The sequence below is a fragment of the Triticum dicoccoides genome, chromosome 5B (genome assembly GCF_002162155.2).
Source record: "Triticum dicoccoides isolate Atlit2015 ecotype Zavitan chromosome 5B, WEW_v2.0, whole genome shotgun sequence".
NCBI lineage: Eukaryota > Viridiplantae > Streptophyta > Magnoliopsida > Poales > Poaceae > Triticum > Triticum dicoccoides.
In genome coordinates this window covers 587,604,092-587,619,847 of record NC_041389.1, presented here as the reverse complement: position 1 = coordinate 587,619,847, position 15,756 = coordinate 587,604,092, and the positions used below count along the sequence as shown (strand labels likewise).

At 44.6% G+C, this 15,756-nt stretch overlaps 1 protein-coding gene across 2 annotated transcripts; it reads right to left on the bottom strand.

Annotated features, from left to right (window-relative positions):
* Positions 1-2,068: 2,068 nt before the first annotated feature.
* On the bottom strand, positions 2,069-12,480 carry LOC119311810 (midasin-like). Of its 2 annotated transcripts, none has more exons than XM_037587515.1 (9): positions 12,171-12,480; positions 11,756-11,825; positions 5,097-5,651; positions 3,865-4,585; positions 3,597-3,701; positions 3,317-3,469; positions 2,976-3,104; positions 2,694-2,857; positions 2,069-2,600 (listed from the first exon to the last, which is right to left on the bottom strand). In XM_037587515.1, the coding sequence occupies exons 3-9, from the start codon at positions 5,616-5,618 to the stop codon at positions 2,301-2,303; spliced, it is 2,094 nt and encodes a 697-aa protein (XP_037443412.1). In that variant the 5' UTR covers positions 5,619-5,651; positions 11,756-11,825; positions 12,171-12,480; the 3' UTR covers positions 2,069-2,300. The 2 variants fall into 2 exon arrangements, with proteins under 2 accessions (XP_037443412.1, XP_037443411.1); XM_037587514.1 differs by having other exon boundaries at positions 2,976-3,113; positions 12,171-12,475.
* Positions 12,481-15,756: the final 3,276 nt, after the last annotated feature.

The following is a 15,756-nucleotide window of genomic DNA, read 5'->3' as shown; positions in this document are numbered from 1 at the left end:
AGAACGCGCTGGCCGCTGGGCGTATGGCTGGCTGTTTAGTTAGATTGCTGTGGCTGGTTGTTTAGTTAGATTACTGACAACAATGTCCCATTCATTTGTGCGCATGATGATCAGCAAGATTCATGGACAGCGCAAATTAAGTAGTAGAGCAGAGCGTTTATCTTATCAATATGTATATCGTATGTGGAAAATTATAATACCCTTGAAGACCCATAAGGAAGAACTGACTCTGAATGCTATAGTCAACCGCGACAACTAGCTCTGAATGCTACGTTAAAAAGAATGAATAAGCCAACACGGCCGGCAGGTCTAATCGTACTCCCAAGTGTATTTATTTCCACATTGGCACAATGTATAAATTTCATCAACAAACAAAAAGTGCACAACTGTTAGATACATAATCAATCGTCTGTCACCTCGCCACAGACACAGCAGCACGGTACACTAGATTTTCAACAACTAAAAAATATCAAAAGAATTAGCGTGCCGTGGCACGCCGGGCAATCTATATTGATATGTATCATATAGATCTCTTATGTAGCCGTCAGGCAATCTATATTGCTACGTATCATTTAGATCTCTTATGTAGATGAACCGTTTTCTTGTATGCACTACTTTGTCACGATCACCCAACTAAATGTACATGAACTACTTTGCCAAAAAAAATATCTTGTGACCACTTCATCAAATATTAAAAAAAGACCAAAATAGCTAATTAGTCCATGTGGCGCGGCGTGCCGCCGTGCACTACCCGCTAGTATGATCTACTCATGGTAGACTTGTACCACACACGCCACTACCATAGTTTCCCCGCGCCGGTTCTCACTACGGTAATTAAGAGTTTCCATGTGGATGCGGATTCGCTAAGTGTTCTATGTTATTCCCCTATCAATTGCAATGGCGCAAAATTGAGGATTTTATTGTCACCTTGAATTACCTAGACATCTTAAACTTTACAACAACAATAATATGCCTCATGACCTTACGGCGAAAATGTTGAGTGGGGCCCCTTCACAACATTCATGAAGGATATTAAACCAAACATTCAACAGAGAAACTCATGTCCTTATTAACATTTCATCCCCTATATATACCAAAGTTCATCCATATCCCCTGGAACAAGGGGGTCTACTCGCACATGGATACAGTGAAAATCGTATGAATAGTGGTCGTAAACATGAATGGGACAAACGAGACACGTTGTCGGTGTCTAAGAACCTGACATTGGGTTATATGTAGCAACCCTTTGTGAGTTCGGCCAGGGACTGAACGCGTTAGGTTTCCTAAGTCATCGATCGCCGGGGATGGGTGACAGAAAGCAAGGTACACCGGAGCTATCCAGGTTCAGGCCACCATTGTGGTGTAATACTCTTTTTTATCCTTTTACAGCATTTGCCAAAAAATACATTATTTTTTCTTGAAGAGATTTACAAATTCGATCATTCTGTTATCCAAATTCAGTAAACCATGAAACATGCATATACGGTTTTTATATATTAATGTATGATTCAAATTTGCACCTTGTCTTGAGACAAGAAATGTATGGCCTAATAACTAGCTAGCAACATATGGACTATCATTGCAGAAAAGGTAGCATTACAATAATCACCAATATTTTAATAAAACTGAACACAACATTAGGAATATAACAAGTGTCTAAGAGGCCCACAAAATCAGAAGAAGGATAAGTCAGTCTTGTCAACTTGCTGAAACCTCTAATTACATCCCACAAGTTGATCTATGCTGAACTAAAACGTTCACGGAGAACTAGGAACATGGACGCACCATTTCTTGTGGTGGGAAGCAGTAGAAAAGCAAGATGCACCATGGATTATGTATAGAATCGTAAGTTGATTGAAAACCATAATGGCGCAAATGGGCTAAAGATTCAATTGCGCTAGCATAGATCTGATAGACAGAACATAGGCTTACCAAGCGTAGTGAAACAACTGAGATCTGAATGGATCTTTAAAGTTCAGACGACCTCGCCAAGGGGGCTTCAATTCAGACAAGAGGACGAGAGAAGAGATCCACCCGATTCAAATGGTTGGTTGTAGAGGCAGCGGCTCGATGGATTTTGCAAGATTTCCGGGTTATATATAAAGGAAACTCAGCCACGTGAAACCCTAGGTTATGAAGGGGATTGGGACATGGAGAAGAAAGGAAAGTATACATGCTAACTTTTCCTTAATCCGGTAATTAGCCGGAACAACAAACACATAATTCTTAATGTTATGTTTTAACAACGACGGGATGGAAAGGTTCATCAACGACACTAGATCAAAACGCCTATGAATGAATTATCGCTCGTTTGTGCGAGGTTTTGGGGCGAGGATGCAGGGAGTGATCATCATCACGACCTTGTGGACGTGCAGCTTGATATTGTATTCCTGGTCCAGGAGCTCGAACACGCACACGTCCCACTTCTCCAGGTTGTTCTCCATGGCGAGCGCCCCCCACCCGGCACTGAACGCCGCGCGAGGACACTCACCGCCGGTGTACTCGTACCACACCTTCCACGGCTTTGCCTGCGGGTCCCACAGCGTCATCTTCCTACTCTCTTTGGGGAGGAATGTTTTCACAAACTTGTCCGGGATGATCTGCCGTTGCAGGTCAAACATGATCAGTCAGTGAGCAATGCAGATTTGAATGTGTATCGACTATCGAGAGAAGAAATTGAATTGATCAATTACCATGAAGTACGAGGCATAGACATCGTTGTGCTTCATTGCCTTGATGGCGAAGGGCCTCTCGGATTTGAACCTCTGCGCCCTCTCCATGGCACATTCCTTCTCCCTTTGAGTTACTGGACGCCTCTGTGACGTTAATCCCAGCCTTCTCATAACCTTGATGAGAACTAGTATAAAAAGATGCAGACTATCAGGCTAGTTCACTTCAAGTTTGTTCTAATTAGTACTAGCAATATAATAAAAGGGCGCGCTTACAGGAAGGAAGGAAGGAAGGAAGAGATTTACCTCTGCCAGGTTGGTTTTCACCATTGCTCTTGTTGAACATTGGGAATTGATTCTGCTTACTAAGCCTTTTACCAAAAGAATTGTGCCACATGGTTAAGTCCGTGCACACAGATTCTGGTGCGAATACACCTGTATGAACTATATGTGGGTAAGGTTCATTAGCTCGATGACAAGAGCATATAGATAGAAACTATTTTATAGTATAAGACCAGTGCTATGTTGCTAGCAGAGAATATAAATAGCTCGATGACACAACATCTAAGCTATCTCAACCAATATGTGTATGTGTGTGCGCGCGCGTGTGTCAACAAGTACTACTCATTTTGAAATTGATTCCTTACCTGCCAAATTGTCACTTGATATTGTTTCTTCCGAAGATTTTTTGAGGGGAACTCTTTTGGATGATGAACTAGAAGAACTGGTACAAACAATTAAAGGACCAGCAAAGCTTTTACCCTCGGCCTTGGACTCCTTGGATGGACGACTGTCCAACTCTGCTTACAATGTATGTGCACACGGGTTAGCTAGATAACAAGAGCCTATGAATCATGTGACAACACTTAACCATCACGATATATAGTTAATTTGAAATTGATCCATCTAATGGTTATTCTGAATTACCTGCAAAATTGTCGCTTGATGCTGCCGCCTTAGAAGGTGAATCGCCAGATGCAGACCTTATCTCCTCAGCCTTGGACTTCTTGGGTGGACGATGCTCCGATTCTTCTTACAGTTCGATATGCACATAGACAAAGGTTAGCTCGATAACAAGAGTATAAGAATCATTTTACAAAATGAAGCCATCCCATACCAATATATACATAAAAAGTACTACACGTACTAATTATTTTGAAATCGATCGATCAATCAGAGGGTTCTTCTTAATTACCTGCCAAACTATCGCTTGATGCTGCTCCCCCAGAACCTAGATCACCAGATGGACCTTCAGAGTTCTTCCTCTCCACAGTCTTGGACTTCTTGGATCGGTCCACTTCTGCCATGATATCATCAACCTTCCTAAACCTAGCCCTCTTCCCGACCACAAAACCATCGTCGGTCTTGCGTAGATCCTCCTGTTGTTGTTGCGCTGGTTCTAATGCATCGTCGCTGCACATGTGACATTCACCGTCTTCCTCGTTCTCTGCAGTTTCTGATAATGCGTCTTCAACTTCCTCTGCCTCTTCATCTTCTGAAGCATCTTCTTCTTCTGAAGCTTCATTTTGTGGTGTACCATCTACACTGGTGCCAGTGTGAGCGTCTTCTTCTTGAGGGGCAGTACCATCTGCATTGGTGCTCATGAGCCCTTTCTCTTCCTCTCCAGCCACGTCGACATCCTTGCGCTGCGGCTGGGCGAGAGACGCATAGGGATCCTCGCAGGACGATGGCAAGAAAATGATCACTGAGAACTGTGACTGCCCCTCGTAACGGAATACCAGCATGTAGCCATACCCGATGCGATTGTCGGAGAGGAACTCCTTCCATCCACGTGCAAAGCGTAGCTCCCCAGAGATTTTAGCCAGCTCTACGGGCCATTTATTCCCGCTTGGACCTCTCAGGGAAACCATTCCTGTACAATCTTCCAAGTATTTGTGGAATCCTACTGGAATGGTCTGCAACATATGTCATTATACAAATTAATTAGAAATGGCTGAACACGTCGAGCACAACCCAAACATGCATATATGGCATTTAACCTTGCCTTCCTATCGTGCAATCCCAGCTATCAGTCACTGCTCAATTGGCATTATATTTTGCGGAAATATTACATATGTCTCTTTTATTTACAATCTACATTTTTTTGTAAATACAAAAAAATATAACTTTCATGAAGTAGTTTATATTTCAGATATGTTATCTCTTTTATACTTCGCAACGGCAGAAAACATTGTATAGTCCATGTTTCAAACATATCAATCACAAATTGAACAAAGAATCTATTGGGTGAAATAGATTATATATGTACAATTTTAACTCTATCAAATTAGAGAGCACCATTCCTAAAAGTGAACTGTAATGGAAAAGATAATCTTCACAACAATCATGCAAAATATGGTAGGTAAAAATGGAACAACTAAAATTAGTTAGTCCCTTTCTTTGTTGTTATGAATCAAGAAAACCTACCACGTGTTCCATAAATGAATAGGATATGAGCGCCCTAAAGAAGTGAGGGCAATTTTTTTTGCCATTCTGGTCCTTCTCATGCCTTTCCTTCAAATCCTCTTCCTCTTTATCATTTTTCTTCCTTCCCTTCTGCTTATTTATCTCCTTTTGTTCCTCTCCTTTCTCTTTCTCAATTTCTTGCTGCCCTTGTTCTTCTTTCTCATTCTTATTCTCCTCCTTTCCTTCCATATGTGACTTAATCTTCTTCTCATTTTCCTTTCTTTTCCTCCGATCCTCCCTCTCCTTCTCCTCATCATCCTTTTTATCAACAACTCTCGTTTTCTTCTCTTTCTCCTCCTTGTTCTTATTCATCTTCCTCTTCGAGGAATTTTGCTTCTCCTCTGCTTTCTTACCACCTTCAGCTTTATTTTGCTTCCTTTTCTCTTTCGTATTAATATTTTCATCTTCCTCTTCTTTTACCTTGACATTTTGCTTATTATCTACCATGCCCATAGTGTTATACTGTTTTTTATGACGTACCATGATTGGACCTTTACATATGGCAGGTACTTCTCTCTGCAATACAATAGAAGATATATGATACATTAGCATAATACTTTTTGCAATGGTAATAATGGCATATAATACCACACAAGTTTCATTCGAGATCTGAATCTACATATGAAACACTTTCCAAGTTTGGATTTTTGTTCCAACTATTCAATGATTATTCCAAATTGCATTATTTATTTTCAAGAACACTCTTATAGAGTCCTTTTGTTACAGACAGAAATATTATTTCCATATAAGCTCTTTAGTGAATAAAATAGAACACTATTTATCCCATATTTATATACAAATATTGGTCACACAAGTACACATCATACATGAATGCTAGGAATATATATAGAGTGGCGACATGCATAATATTTTGGCGAGGCACACTTGCACATTTCTATATATTCATCTAACCAGGAAATCCGGTTTTGATACCTTATCCAATCTATCCACTAATAGACCATCATGTGCTCCCCATGTTTATCCTTTATAGAATTTTACAAACGAACATTATTTTGTCTTGATGAGATTTACAAATTCGATGATTCCATTATCAAAATTTAGTAAACCAAGAAGCATGCACATATTGTGTATATTACCATCCTTGTCTTAAGACGAGAAAGGTATGGCGTGACTAGCAAACCAATGGTTATCACAACAGAAAAGGTAGCATTATACTAATCTGCAATATTTTAATAAAAATAAATTTAATATTATGAATATAGAAAATTATTTTTTCCTAGTATCCTAGTGGAGTTCTTTCTTCCAATATATAGGGCATTAGATCATTCTTCCAACATGGCCAAATTTCTAATGCGAGGATGACAACACCAACAACATTATTGTGTGTTTCACAAGAATTTATACCCCCCCCCCCACGCGCGCACACATAGACTCAAAGTGAGAAGATACATCAATCTTATCAAGAAAACCTCTAGTTATATCCCACATGGATCTATGCACAACTAAAACATTTAGAAACTATGAACATGGAAACAGTCGTCCTTTTGTTGGGAAGAACAAAAGCATGATGCATATTGGATTTATAGAATAATAGGGCGAGACATAATCATAACGATGGCCCAAAGATCTAACTGCGCTAGCATAGGTCGGATATACCGTAGGGCTTACGAAGCGCCGTGAATCAATTTAAATCTTGATAGATCTGAATATCAGACCGCTCCAAGGGGCATTCGACTCAACGGAGAAGATGAGAGAAGAGATTTAGATGAAGGCCAGCATGGTTGGTTGCGGCGGTGGCGGCTCGAGGGACTTTGCAAGGCTTGGGGGTTATAAAGGGGGTCAGAAAGGGGGAAACCTAGGTTTTGAAAGGGGTGGGACTTGGGAGAAGAAAGGAAAGTCCATATTTTTTTCCAGGCCCATCATCATCAGATGACAATATCAAATCTCGATAGGCCCAATTCCAGGCCCACCAGTTTTTATTTCATGTGTCAATGGTAACACTTCTACCGAGGGTCTATTTTAGGCCTGTTGGTTGAGGGTGTCCCGTAGAGGATCAATCTATAGTATTTTTTTATTCAAAATCATAAGGCCAAATAAGTTGATTTACGTTCATCTAGTATGTATTTTCAATTTTGAAAAATTGGTTGCTAAACTTGTATTTTAAAAGCAAGCTTAATTTTATGACATTGTACAAAATATATTTGGATATGGTACCGTGTTCTCCAGTAGAAACTACAGAACATCGATCAAACCAATAGACGTTTTGTTGTATTTCCGCATCGGATTTTTTTATTCATGTGTAAACAAGGAGATCCATGAGAGTTTTTTCTTCATATAATCAATATTGTGATAGGAAAATGTTTGTGGCCGGCGTGCTGGCTGAAAACTCAGTCGGTCGGACGCGGGCCGGGGATTGAGGAGTGTAGGCCGCATGCCATCTGCTGTCACGCGCCCACTGCACCGCTTTTATTCAGCCTTATCCTCCCTCTCGAATGCCTGGTCCACTCACTTCCCTCCCTCCTCTCGCTAGTAGCCCTCCCTCTCCGCCATCAATCCACCAACACGCAGTAGCTCACCGACAATGGAGCCGCACCACCCCCGTGTTTCCCTATGTGCCACAAAGGCCACCGTTGCCGGCAGGCAAGGTCTTCGACGCCCGAACTGCAGGATGGCCTCTGGGGCGATGAGTTACGTCAACGGCACATATCGGACACGGGAACGGCATGCCGCCTGCCGTGCTCCACCACATAGCATGTTGTCTTCCTCTGTCGCGGTCGCTGTGTGCTCTGACGTGGGCCGTGCTAGATGGCGACCAGTATATGGGAGGAGGGGCGCGACTGCATGGCATGTTGCAACCGGCAACTAAGGAGCTGGAACTGGCGGCGAGCGTGCTGCAACCGGTGGCAAAAAAAGCTACAAGGAGGGGGGCGACGTGTGACGATGCGGCTAAAATGCTGGAACCAGCAGTCATTTTTGCTGGTACCAGCGAACTGTGGTGCTACAATCAGTGTCAACAAGAGATGCGACATGCACGCGACGGTCGACGACGCGGCAAGAGTTGTGCTGGAACCAGCCAATTTTGGCGCTACAACGGTGATCGCGGCTAGCTCAAAACGTGCACATGGGATGCTGCAACAGTCACTGCGGTGACCACGGCTTACTGGATTTTGTTACAACGGTCACCACAGCCAGCTAGAACCGTGCACGCGGGATGCTGCAACGGCCACGGCTTGCTGGATTTTTGTTACAATGGCCATCGCGGCTAGCTGGAACCATGCACGCGGGATGCTGCCAACGGTGACCACGGCGAGTACGATGTGCTGGAGAGCAGCAATGGCAACGTGGTGACACTAAAGAGCTGCAATGGCGATGGTGGGGGCCCATTGAAGCTACAATGGCAACGGTGGCGAGCTGGTGGTTGTTGGAACCAACAATCAGCAGTGCTACTTCGTGCATGGCGTTCTGCTGCAACCGTCCACGACATCTCACCAACAGCCATGACATCTCTCCGGCAGCCACAAGATTTTTTGGATTTTTGGCGAGATTTTTGCTGGAACCGGCATCCTCGTTTGCTACAACCGGGCACAATGTTTGCTGCCACCGGCCCCGGCGGCCCCGGGTGACATCTTCATAGGAGCTCGACGACCAATGGGGCCCGTCAACAGGGACGTCGCCGGCGGTGAGCAAGGTGGACCTTTTTTTCCTCACGCGAGATGTGCCAGGGCCACCGCGGTGTTGGTTGACTTTTTATGTTGTTTCTCTGTGGGTGAGAGGTGAACGAGGACGAAGATTAGGCTCTAATCAAACAGTCGTTAGCAGGCTTATCGGACGGCCGCGGGCCGACCGGCCCAAATTTAGGCCGGCGCGCCGGCGCAGAGTACTGCCCATAATGCACCGTACAATATACTTTTCTATGAAAGTGTTTTCTTGTATAGTGTTTTTCTTGTATAGTGTTGCCGAAAGGTTACATTGGTAATGATATTATCTCTTTCAAATAGGGCTGGACCAGCAGATTCTTTCTATCATGTTCGTCTGTGTTGGAGGCGGAGATGGCAACGTGTAAGGAGGGGGTTAGTCTTGCTATGGATTGGTCTGACAATCCGCTAATTATTGAGACTGATAGTATGCAAGCTGTGCATTTTCTCCACGAGGGTGGACTTAATTGATCACCGGTGGCAACACTTGTAGAGGATACGAAGAGGGGTCTGAATTAAGGACGTGAACATCAAATCATGCATGTCAAACGTGGAGGCAACGGAGATGTGCACTACATGACACAATATGGCCGCACCTCTCGCCACACTGCCGTATAGTTGGGCTCTGGTCCTGATGACTTATGTAATCTCTGTCAAAATGAGTGTAACTCCATGATTTAATCAATATAAATCTCATTTGACTCGAAAAAAATGAAGCTGAACCAAAAGCTCGTAGCTCGTGAGCTTGATGAGCGCTCAATAGTTCAGCTCGTTAAGCTCGTTAGTAATAACACAACACATATTTTCATTTTACGTGACAAAATTTTCGTAGCACCTCAGCCCATATATTCAATCTAATCTACATAGGAGGCAACAAACTAGTGCATTTTTTTTGTAGTCACCATCTTCCTTCTTAAAAACCACATCTACACACTCATCTTGTAGATAGTAACACATCAAAATATGTTAGCGAGCGCTCACAAGTTTCAAGCGAACCGAGCCGAGCAGGGTTTTCTGCTTGTTAATCTTAACAAGCTTAATAAGTCGAGCCTTAACGAGCACGAGCTTAACGAGTCGAGCAGCTCGTTAATTCACCCCTAGATGACAAATGGGTTTACTTAGGCCATAGGTTTTCACCCGCTTTTCTTGATGGTGGTGTGAAATATATAATATTGCCTCACAAGAGAGATAACATGTGAAGATGAACATAATAGGTGTTGATCTTTTCTTCGCGGAAGAAAATAGTTGCTGATTTGCTCAGCTGATGATTTTCATGCCGTGCTGCCTTGTGATGTCTTTTTCCTTGTCAGGCACATTGTCATGTGTGTTGTACCATTTTACTTTTCGTTGTCTTGGCCATTGTATCGTGGAACCACTCGTTTTTGAATAACTGAGCTCTGCATTACCAGGAAAGCCAAGCATTGGTTCATTATTGTACTTGGGGTAGAGTTGTTGCTGACATTTATCTGTTGGGGTGAAGACACCAACCAAACTGGGATTCGCAGCAGATTAAGAATCATTCACTTCTGAAGGAACAACGAGAGAGAGAGTTGGATTTGCCTAGAACACCAACCATAATTGGCACAGTTGTCACTATCATTGGTCTGAAGTTGAAGGCACCAAATTGCACTTCGCAAAGTGGATTAAGAATTCCAAAAATTAAGTGGATTGAGAATTAGTACAAAAGATGTATAGAAGACGGATTCCTTCCTCGTTGTGTAAATGTTCAACGAGGAGAGATCAGCTGGTTTCCAAGATGACAAAATGATGCATCGGTAAATGCAAAACTTAATAATATTTTTCTGCAATTTCATCAACTCAAACTCTTGTTGCATTTCCTTAGTTTTTCCTGCCGTGCATTAAAGACTCTCCGGTGTTCAATCGCAAAAAAAAAGACTCTCTAGTGTTATTTCAAGAAAATAAAGACAAGATACTCCTGCATTTTGCTCACTCTTAGGTTTAGAAACCCTACGAATCAAAGGAGCCCCTCGACCCTCGTGTGCTTCATTCGATCTGGTTGTGGACCTGAATTTTCAAAGGTTTCCAGTTATGGTCGTTCGCTTGTGAAAAATAACGGCCGGAGTTGGTTTCTCGGGAGGACACATCCGCATTTAGCAGCGACGACCGTCTGGTCGCGTTGGTCAACGCCGCCCTCCCGTCCAGTCACATCGCGTGGCATCAACACCGGCTATTGCGGCTCTGTGCCAGCAAGAATGTGGCACGGGAAACGACATATCCGTCGAAGAGAAAGCACATGAGAGGATTTTGGGCAGGTCCGAGGTGTCGCATGCGTGCGTGGCAGCGGTCCGGACACCCGCAAATCCACCTGGTTTGCTTTGTCCGGACCGGTCCGCAAACGGATGCGGGACAATGTTGGATTGGATAGCAAAACACATCCGGATCACGCGATCCAAACGGATGCGGATGGTTTGAGGGTCAGTGTTAGAGATACCTTTAGTTATCATCAGATATAAATATTGTACTCTTCCTTCATGGGTTTTCCAATCGGGTTTCTTATGAAAGGTTTTTGATGAGGCAATATTAGTTATACCATATCGTTTTCTCATTATATTTTCTCCACCGAGTTTTATAAGGAGTTTTCAATGGTATATCATGTTACTTATTACTCATTACTTTTTTAGGGTTTTCTTTGGGGGAGATTCTCAACATTATTAACAAATGAGTCTTAGGATAGATGACGAGCGACGGAAGGGGAAACCCTAGGTGCCAGACCTTAGGTCCCTTCAGGGACGGAGCCAAGATGAAAAATGAGAGGGAGCAATGATATATACGTATTTTTTTCCAGAAACGTCTATCGAACTAATGGATAAATAATAATAAAGAACACAAGCATACATATAGTGTGTTAGAAGCAAAATCACGCACTTCCTTATGAGATAATGTCATCACACACATAATTAATTAATTATAATAAGTTCATTGCGAAAGTAAAAGTAAACTAACCAGTTAAGGCACGATAACTTGACTATGTCATTCCTTTTTCTTGGTACGTCCTTGATTTCTAGCCTTCAAGCTGCAGGAAGATGAAACATGTTTGAATATAGAGAGCATATAAACATTGACAGATAAACATCTCTCCATTAGCTTTCCTGTCAATGCCAAATACTTAACGTTAAATAAATTGAGACCGTGAAGGCAGAATACTACTACTGATTTCATTTTACTCCCAGGTGCTCAAACCTATTCATATGGAATTATTAGGGGAGCCTAGATTCAATCAACCTAATTACCAATTTGTATATTGTAATTTATACACATGGATATTTGATACAATCCACTACCTTCTTGACATGGAAATCAGAATAAAATAATAATGGGGAAATTAGAAAGAAAAAGAGAGAGCTAAACATAGGCCTACCTTGATTGAACAATTGATTAGTACGGCTTCTTCCTTGGGGATGGCAGGCCGGCCGGCCGGCGTGCGCAGGGCAGGTCGAGGCTGATCGCTAGAGCGGGCGAGGTGTACGTGCAGCGTAGAGCGGCGGGCGGCGGCGCGGCGGTTTCGGCTCGTCAACGCGTTACGCGAGCGGCGACGAACACATCTGAAGCTACCGAAGACACCTACTCCAGTACGTTTCTAGCGAATCGAGAAAAAAGGGAAGTTGGGGCAAATACCTTGGGCTGAGTGGAGGCAGCGCTGTACATTCTGGGAGAGCAACTAATTAACGAGCGCTCCTTCTGGAGCCTCGCAACAATCAGCATCACTTGACGCGCTCTTAGCCATTCGTCATGTGTCGTGCTTTGGGCACTTCTTTCGGTTTTTGTTTTTTAATTTTTCCGCACGCGTTTTTGGCTTTTTAAATGGCTTTTTTTTCGGAGTTTTTTTTACGTTTTGGTTTTTCACTGGTCTTCCCTAGCTTTTCGACAAAAAAAAAATCAAAAAAAAATTTTGCGCAAAAAACGCATTTTTTTCGCGAGAGTCACGGTTTTGTTTTCACGAGAGGCACGACCGTGCCTCTTGGAAACGAAAAAAAAATGTGTTTTTTGTTTTTTTTTCTTTCGCGAGAGGCACGTTTTGCTTCTGCGAGAGGCACGGTTGTGCTTTCGCAAGAGTCACGGCCGTGCCTCCTTGGAAACGGAAAAAAAAACGCATTTTCTATTTTTTTTCTTTCGCGAGAGGCACGGTTTTGCTTCCGCGAGAGGCATGGTTGTGATTTCGTCAGAGGCACGGGCGTGCCTCTTTCGGAAAGGGAAAAAACCCGTGCTTCCGGTTCGGTTTTTTTGTCTGTTTTTTTCGTGAAAAAAACATTCGTCAAAACCTATCAACATGGAGTCTAGTTTTGAAGATCTCGACGCGAGGAATCCAACGACGAAAGCGGTTCGAGATTTGGACGCACGGTTTAAGAGATAAAACGTTTTGAATAAACAGATCTATGAAAAAAGGGAAAACTCCCAGGTTGCGACAAGTGGCGCAAGTTGGAGTGATGTCCGCAAGGAATACTCCTTAATTAGTGATTTCGATATTCTGGCCTGGTACATGTAAGCTGGAAAAAAAAAAACCTTGCACGTGGATTCGCCTTGGGTCCCCTCCTCCTCGCCGCCACCTGGTTGCGCTGACGGGCGAAGCCCAACGGCGTGGGCGGCGGCGTCGAGTGGTGGCATCACGCTGGCGAGGGCGTGGCGGCGCACGGTGGACGCAGGCGGCGGGGCACGGGTGCTCAACGGTGGTGTGGTGGGCATCGTGGTGCGGGCGCGCTCGCGTTCGTGGAGGTGGTGCCGACCTGGTCTGGACTCCTCCAGATCTGGGCGCTCCGGCGGCCGTGGACGGTGTGTGGTGCCTCGTCGGCGGGTCTCGTTGGGGATGGGCCGGTGGTGACATGCTGGAGGCCTGGATGGTGGCGCGCGGAATGGCCACAACCAGTTCCAGCCGGATATGACGCCGACGGTTCGTCGTGCGGCGCGGGCAGCGTGCGGCTTGGTTCATGGCATGTTCTTACCTTTGCCAGTGGGCAGCGGCGCCATGGTGGCGGTGGTGGCGGAGCGAGCATGACGATCGGATCTTCGGAATTTTTTCCGTCTGGCGGCGCGGGTTGGGGCATCGGCCTGGCGTGGTTGTTGCTCTGGTCGTGGGCGACGGCGACGAGATGCTCGGTCCTCTGCGTGGGGCTGCTTCCTTTCGCCGCGCCGGCATCACGACAGCTCGGCTGCGGCGGCGGCTGGATTTCTGGCGTCGGCTCGTTCGTAGGTGGTCGGTTCGACCTTCGCTACCTCACCTCGGCGTCCGGCTCTATCTTCGTTGATGGGTTGGCCCTCACCCAGCCGCGGTCCATGACTCGTCTCGCACCCCGGCTGTAGGACCGAGCTTGCCTCACGCCCAACAATAGGACTAACCATGTCTCGCACCTGGCAGCAGGACCATGCTCGTCTCATGCCCAACGGCAGGACCGAGCTTGCCTCGTGTCCAGCAGTAGGACTAACCTTGTCTCGCGCCCGGTAGCAGGACCATGCTCATCTCACGCCCAGCGGTAGGGCCGAGCTTGTCTTGCACCCGGCGCCGTAGGACAGGTCGGTGGAGGCCAATTTTCGCCGGCCTATTGGGTCTCCGCACTGGGGGCCGCCCAGGGGTGCGCAAGGCGGGTCCTTTCTGCTCGTATCTTTGGTTGGGGTAGCGGCGGGTCTCGGGTGAGGTGGTGTCAAGGTCTTGAATGTCGGGCCGGCGCCCCTGGTGGTGGTTCCGCGGTGCTCATGGGCAGAGCCCGTGGCTTGGATAGTTGTCACGACCATGTGGGCGGCGTGGTAGCCGGGGTGTGGCGTCAGGTGGCGGTGAGTGGTGGCCGGCGTGAAAATCTGCTCCATCTTCAAACGGACCGATGACGGCGAAGCTTGTTCCCTTTTTGAAGACGTTGCCGCGGCTCTCATTGTCTGTCGTGTTGCTTCACGGAAAACTTGATCTTCGGATCGGGCGACGGCACCCTTTCTGAAGGCGTCACCTTGAAGTCCATGGTTCGTCATATGCGGCTTCACTTCTTGTATTTTGAGAGCGTGCGTCTGTATTGGGTGTTGTTGATCGTTGCTTTATATATAAAATGGGACGAAAGCAGTACAATATTGATACTTCTATAAGATGTGTGCTCCAAGGATTGTTTATAATAAATAGTCCAAATCTATGAGAATCAATCACTTACTAGTTTTTACTAATCACATGGGAAACCCTGATCTTCGGATCGGGCGGCAGCGGCGCTCCTGTGTTATCCCCTTTCTGAAGGCGCCGCCTTGGAGCTCATGGTTCGTCATATGTGGCTTCACTTCTTGTGTTTTAGAAGCATGTGTTTGTACTGGATGCTGTTGATCGTTGCTTTATACTTCCTCCGTTCCTTAATATGAGGTGTATAGATATTTGAGGGAAAAAAATCCTAAATATAAGGTGTATTGCGTTGCACCACTCATTTGGATAATTTTTTTAGGGATTTGATTACATTTCCTTCTATCATGCAAGCTCCTCTATTTTCTCATGTCAATTAGTCAGGTGTAACCCATTCAAAACTTGTGAAATTTTCCCTCTACACACGTTCTTTAATTCCATGCCAAAAACTATACACCCTACATTTAGAAACGAAGAGAGTGTATAAAATGAGGCGAAAGCAGTACAATATTGATGCTTCTACAAGATGTGTGATCCAAGGAATGTTTGTAATAAATAGTCCAAATCAATGAGAATCAATCACTTATTAGTTTTTACTAATCACGGTATGCAGACATTCTTGGGTATTTTCTTGAGTGTTATCTATGGTGTGTTTCTGAGGCAGAAAAAAAGTACACTCTTGGGTACTTTCTTGAATGTTATCTGTGGTGTGTTTCTGAGGCAGAAAATGTGTTATCTATGGTGTGTTTCTGAGGCAGAAAAAAAATACACTCTTGCGTATTTTCTCGAGTGTTATCTGTGGTGTGTTTCTGAGGCAGAAAAAAAAGTATACTCTTGGGTATTTTTTTGAGTGAGGTGTTTA

Coding starts and splice junctions, on each gene's coding strand:
- LOC119311810 (XM_037587514.1), bottom strand. CDS start 5,618: ATGGTACGTCATAAAAAACAGTATAACACTATGGGCATGGTAGATAAT. Junction 3,702..3,864: donor ATCAAGCGATAGTTTGGCAG/GTAATTAAGAAG, acceptor TCGAACTGTAAG/AAGAATCGGAGCATCGTCCA. Junction 3,114..3,316: donor ATCAAGTGACAATTTGGCAG/GTAAGGAATCAA, acceptor ACCCACATATAG/TTCATACAGGTGTATTCGCA.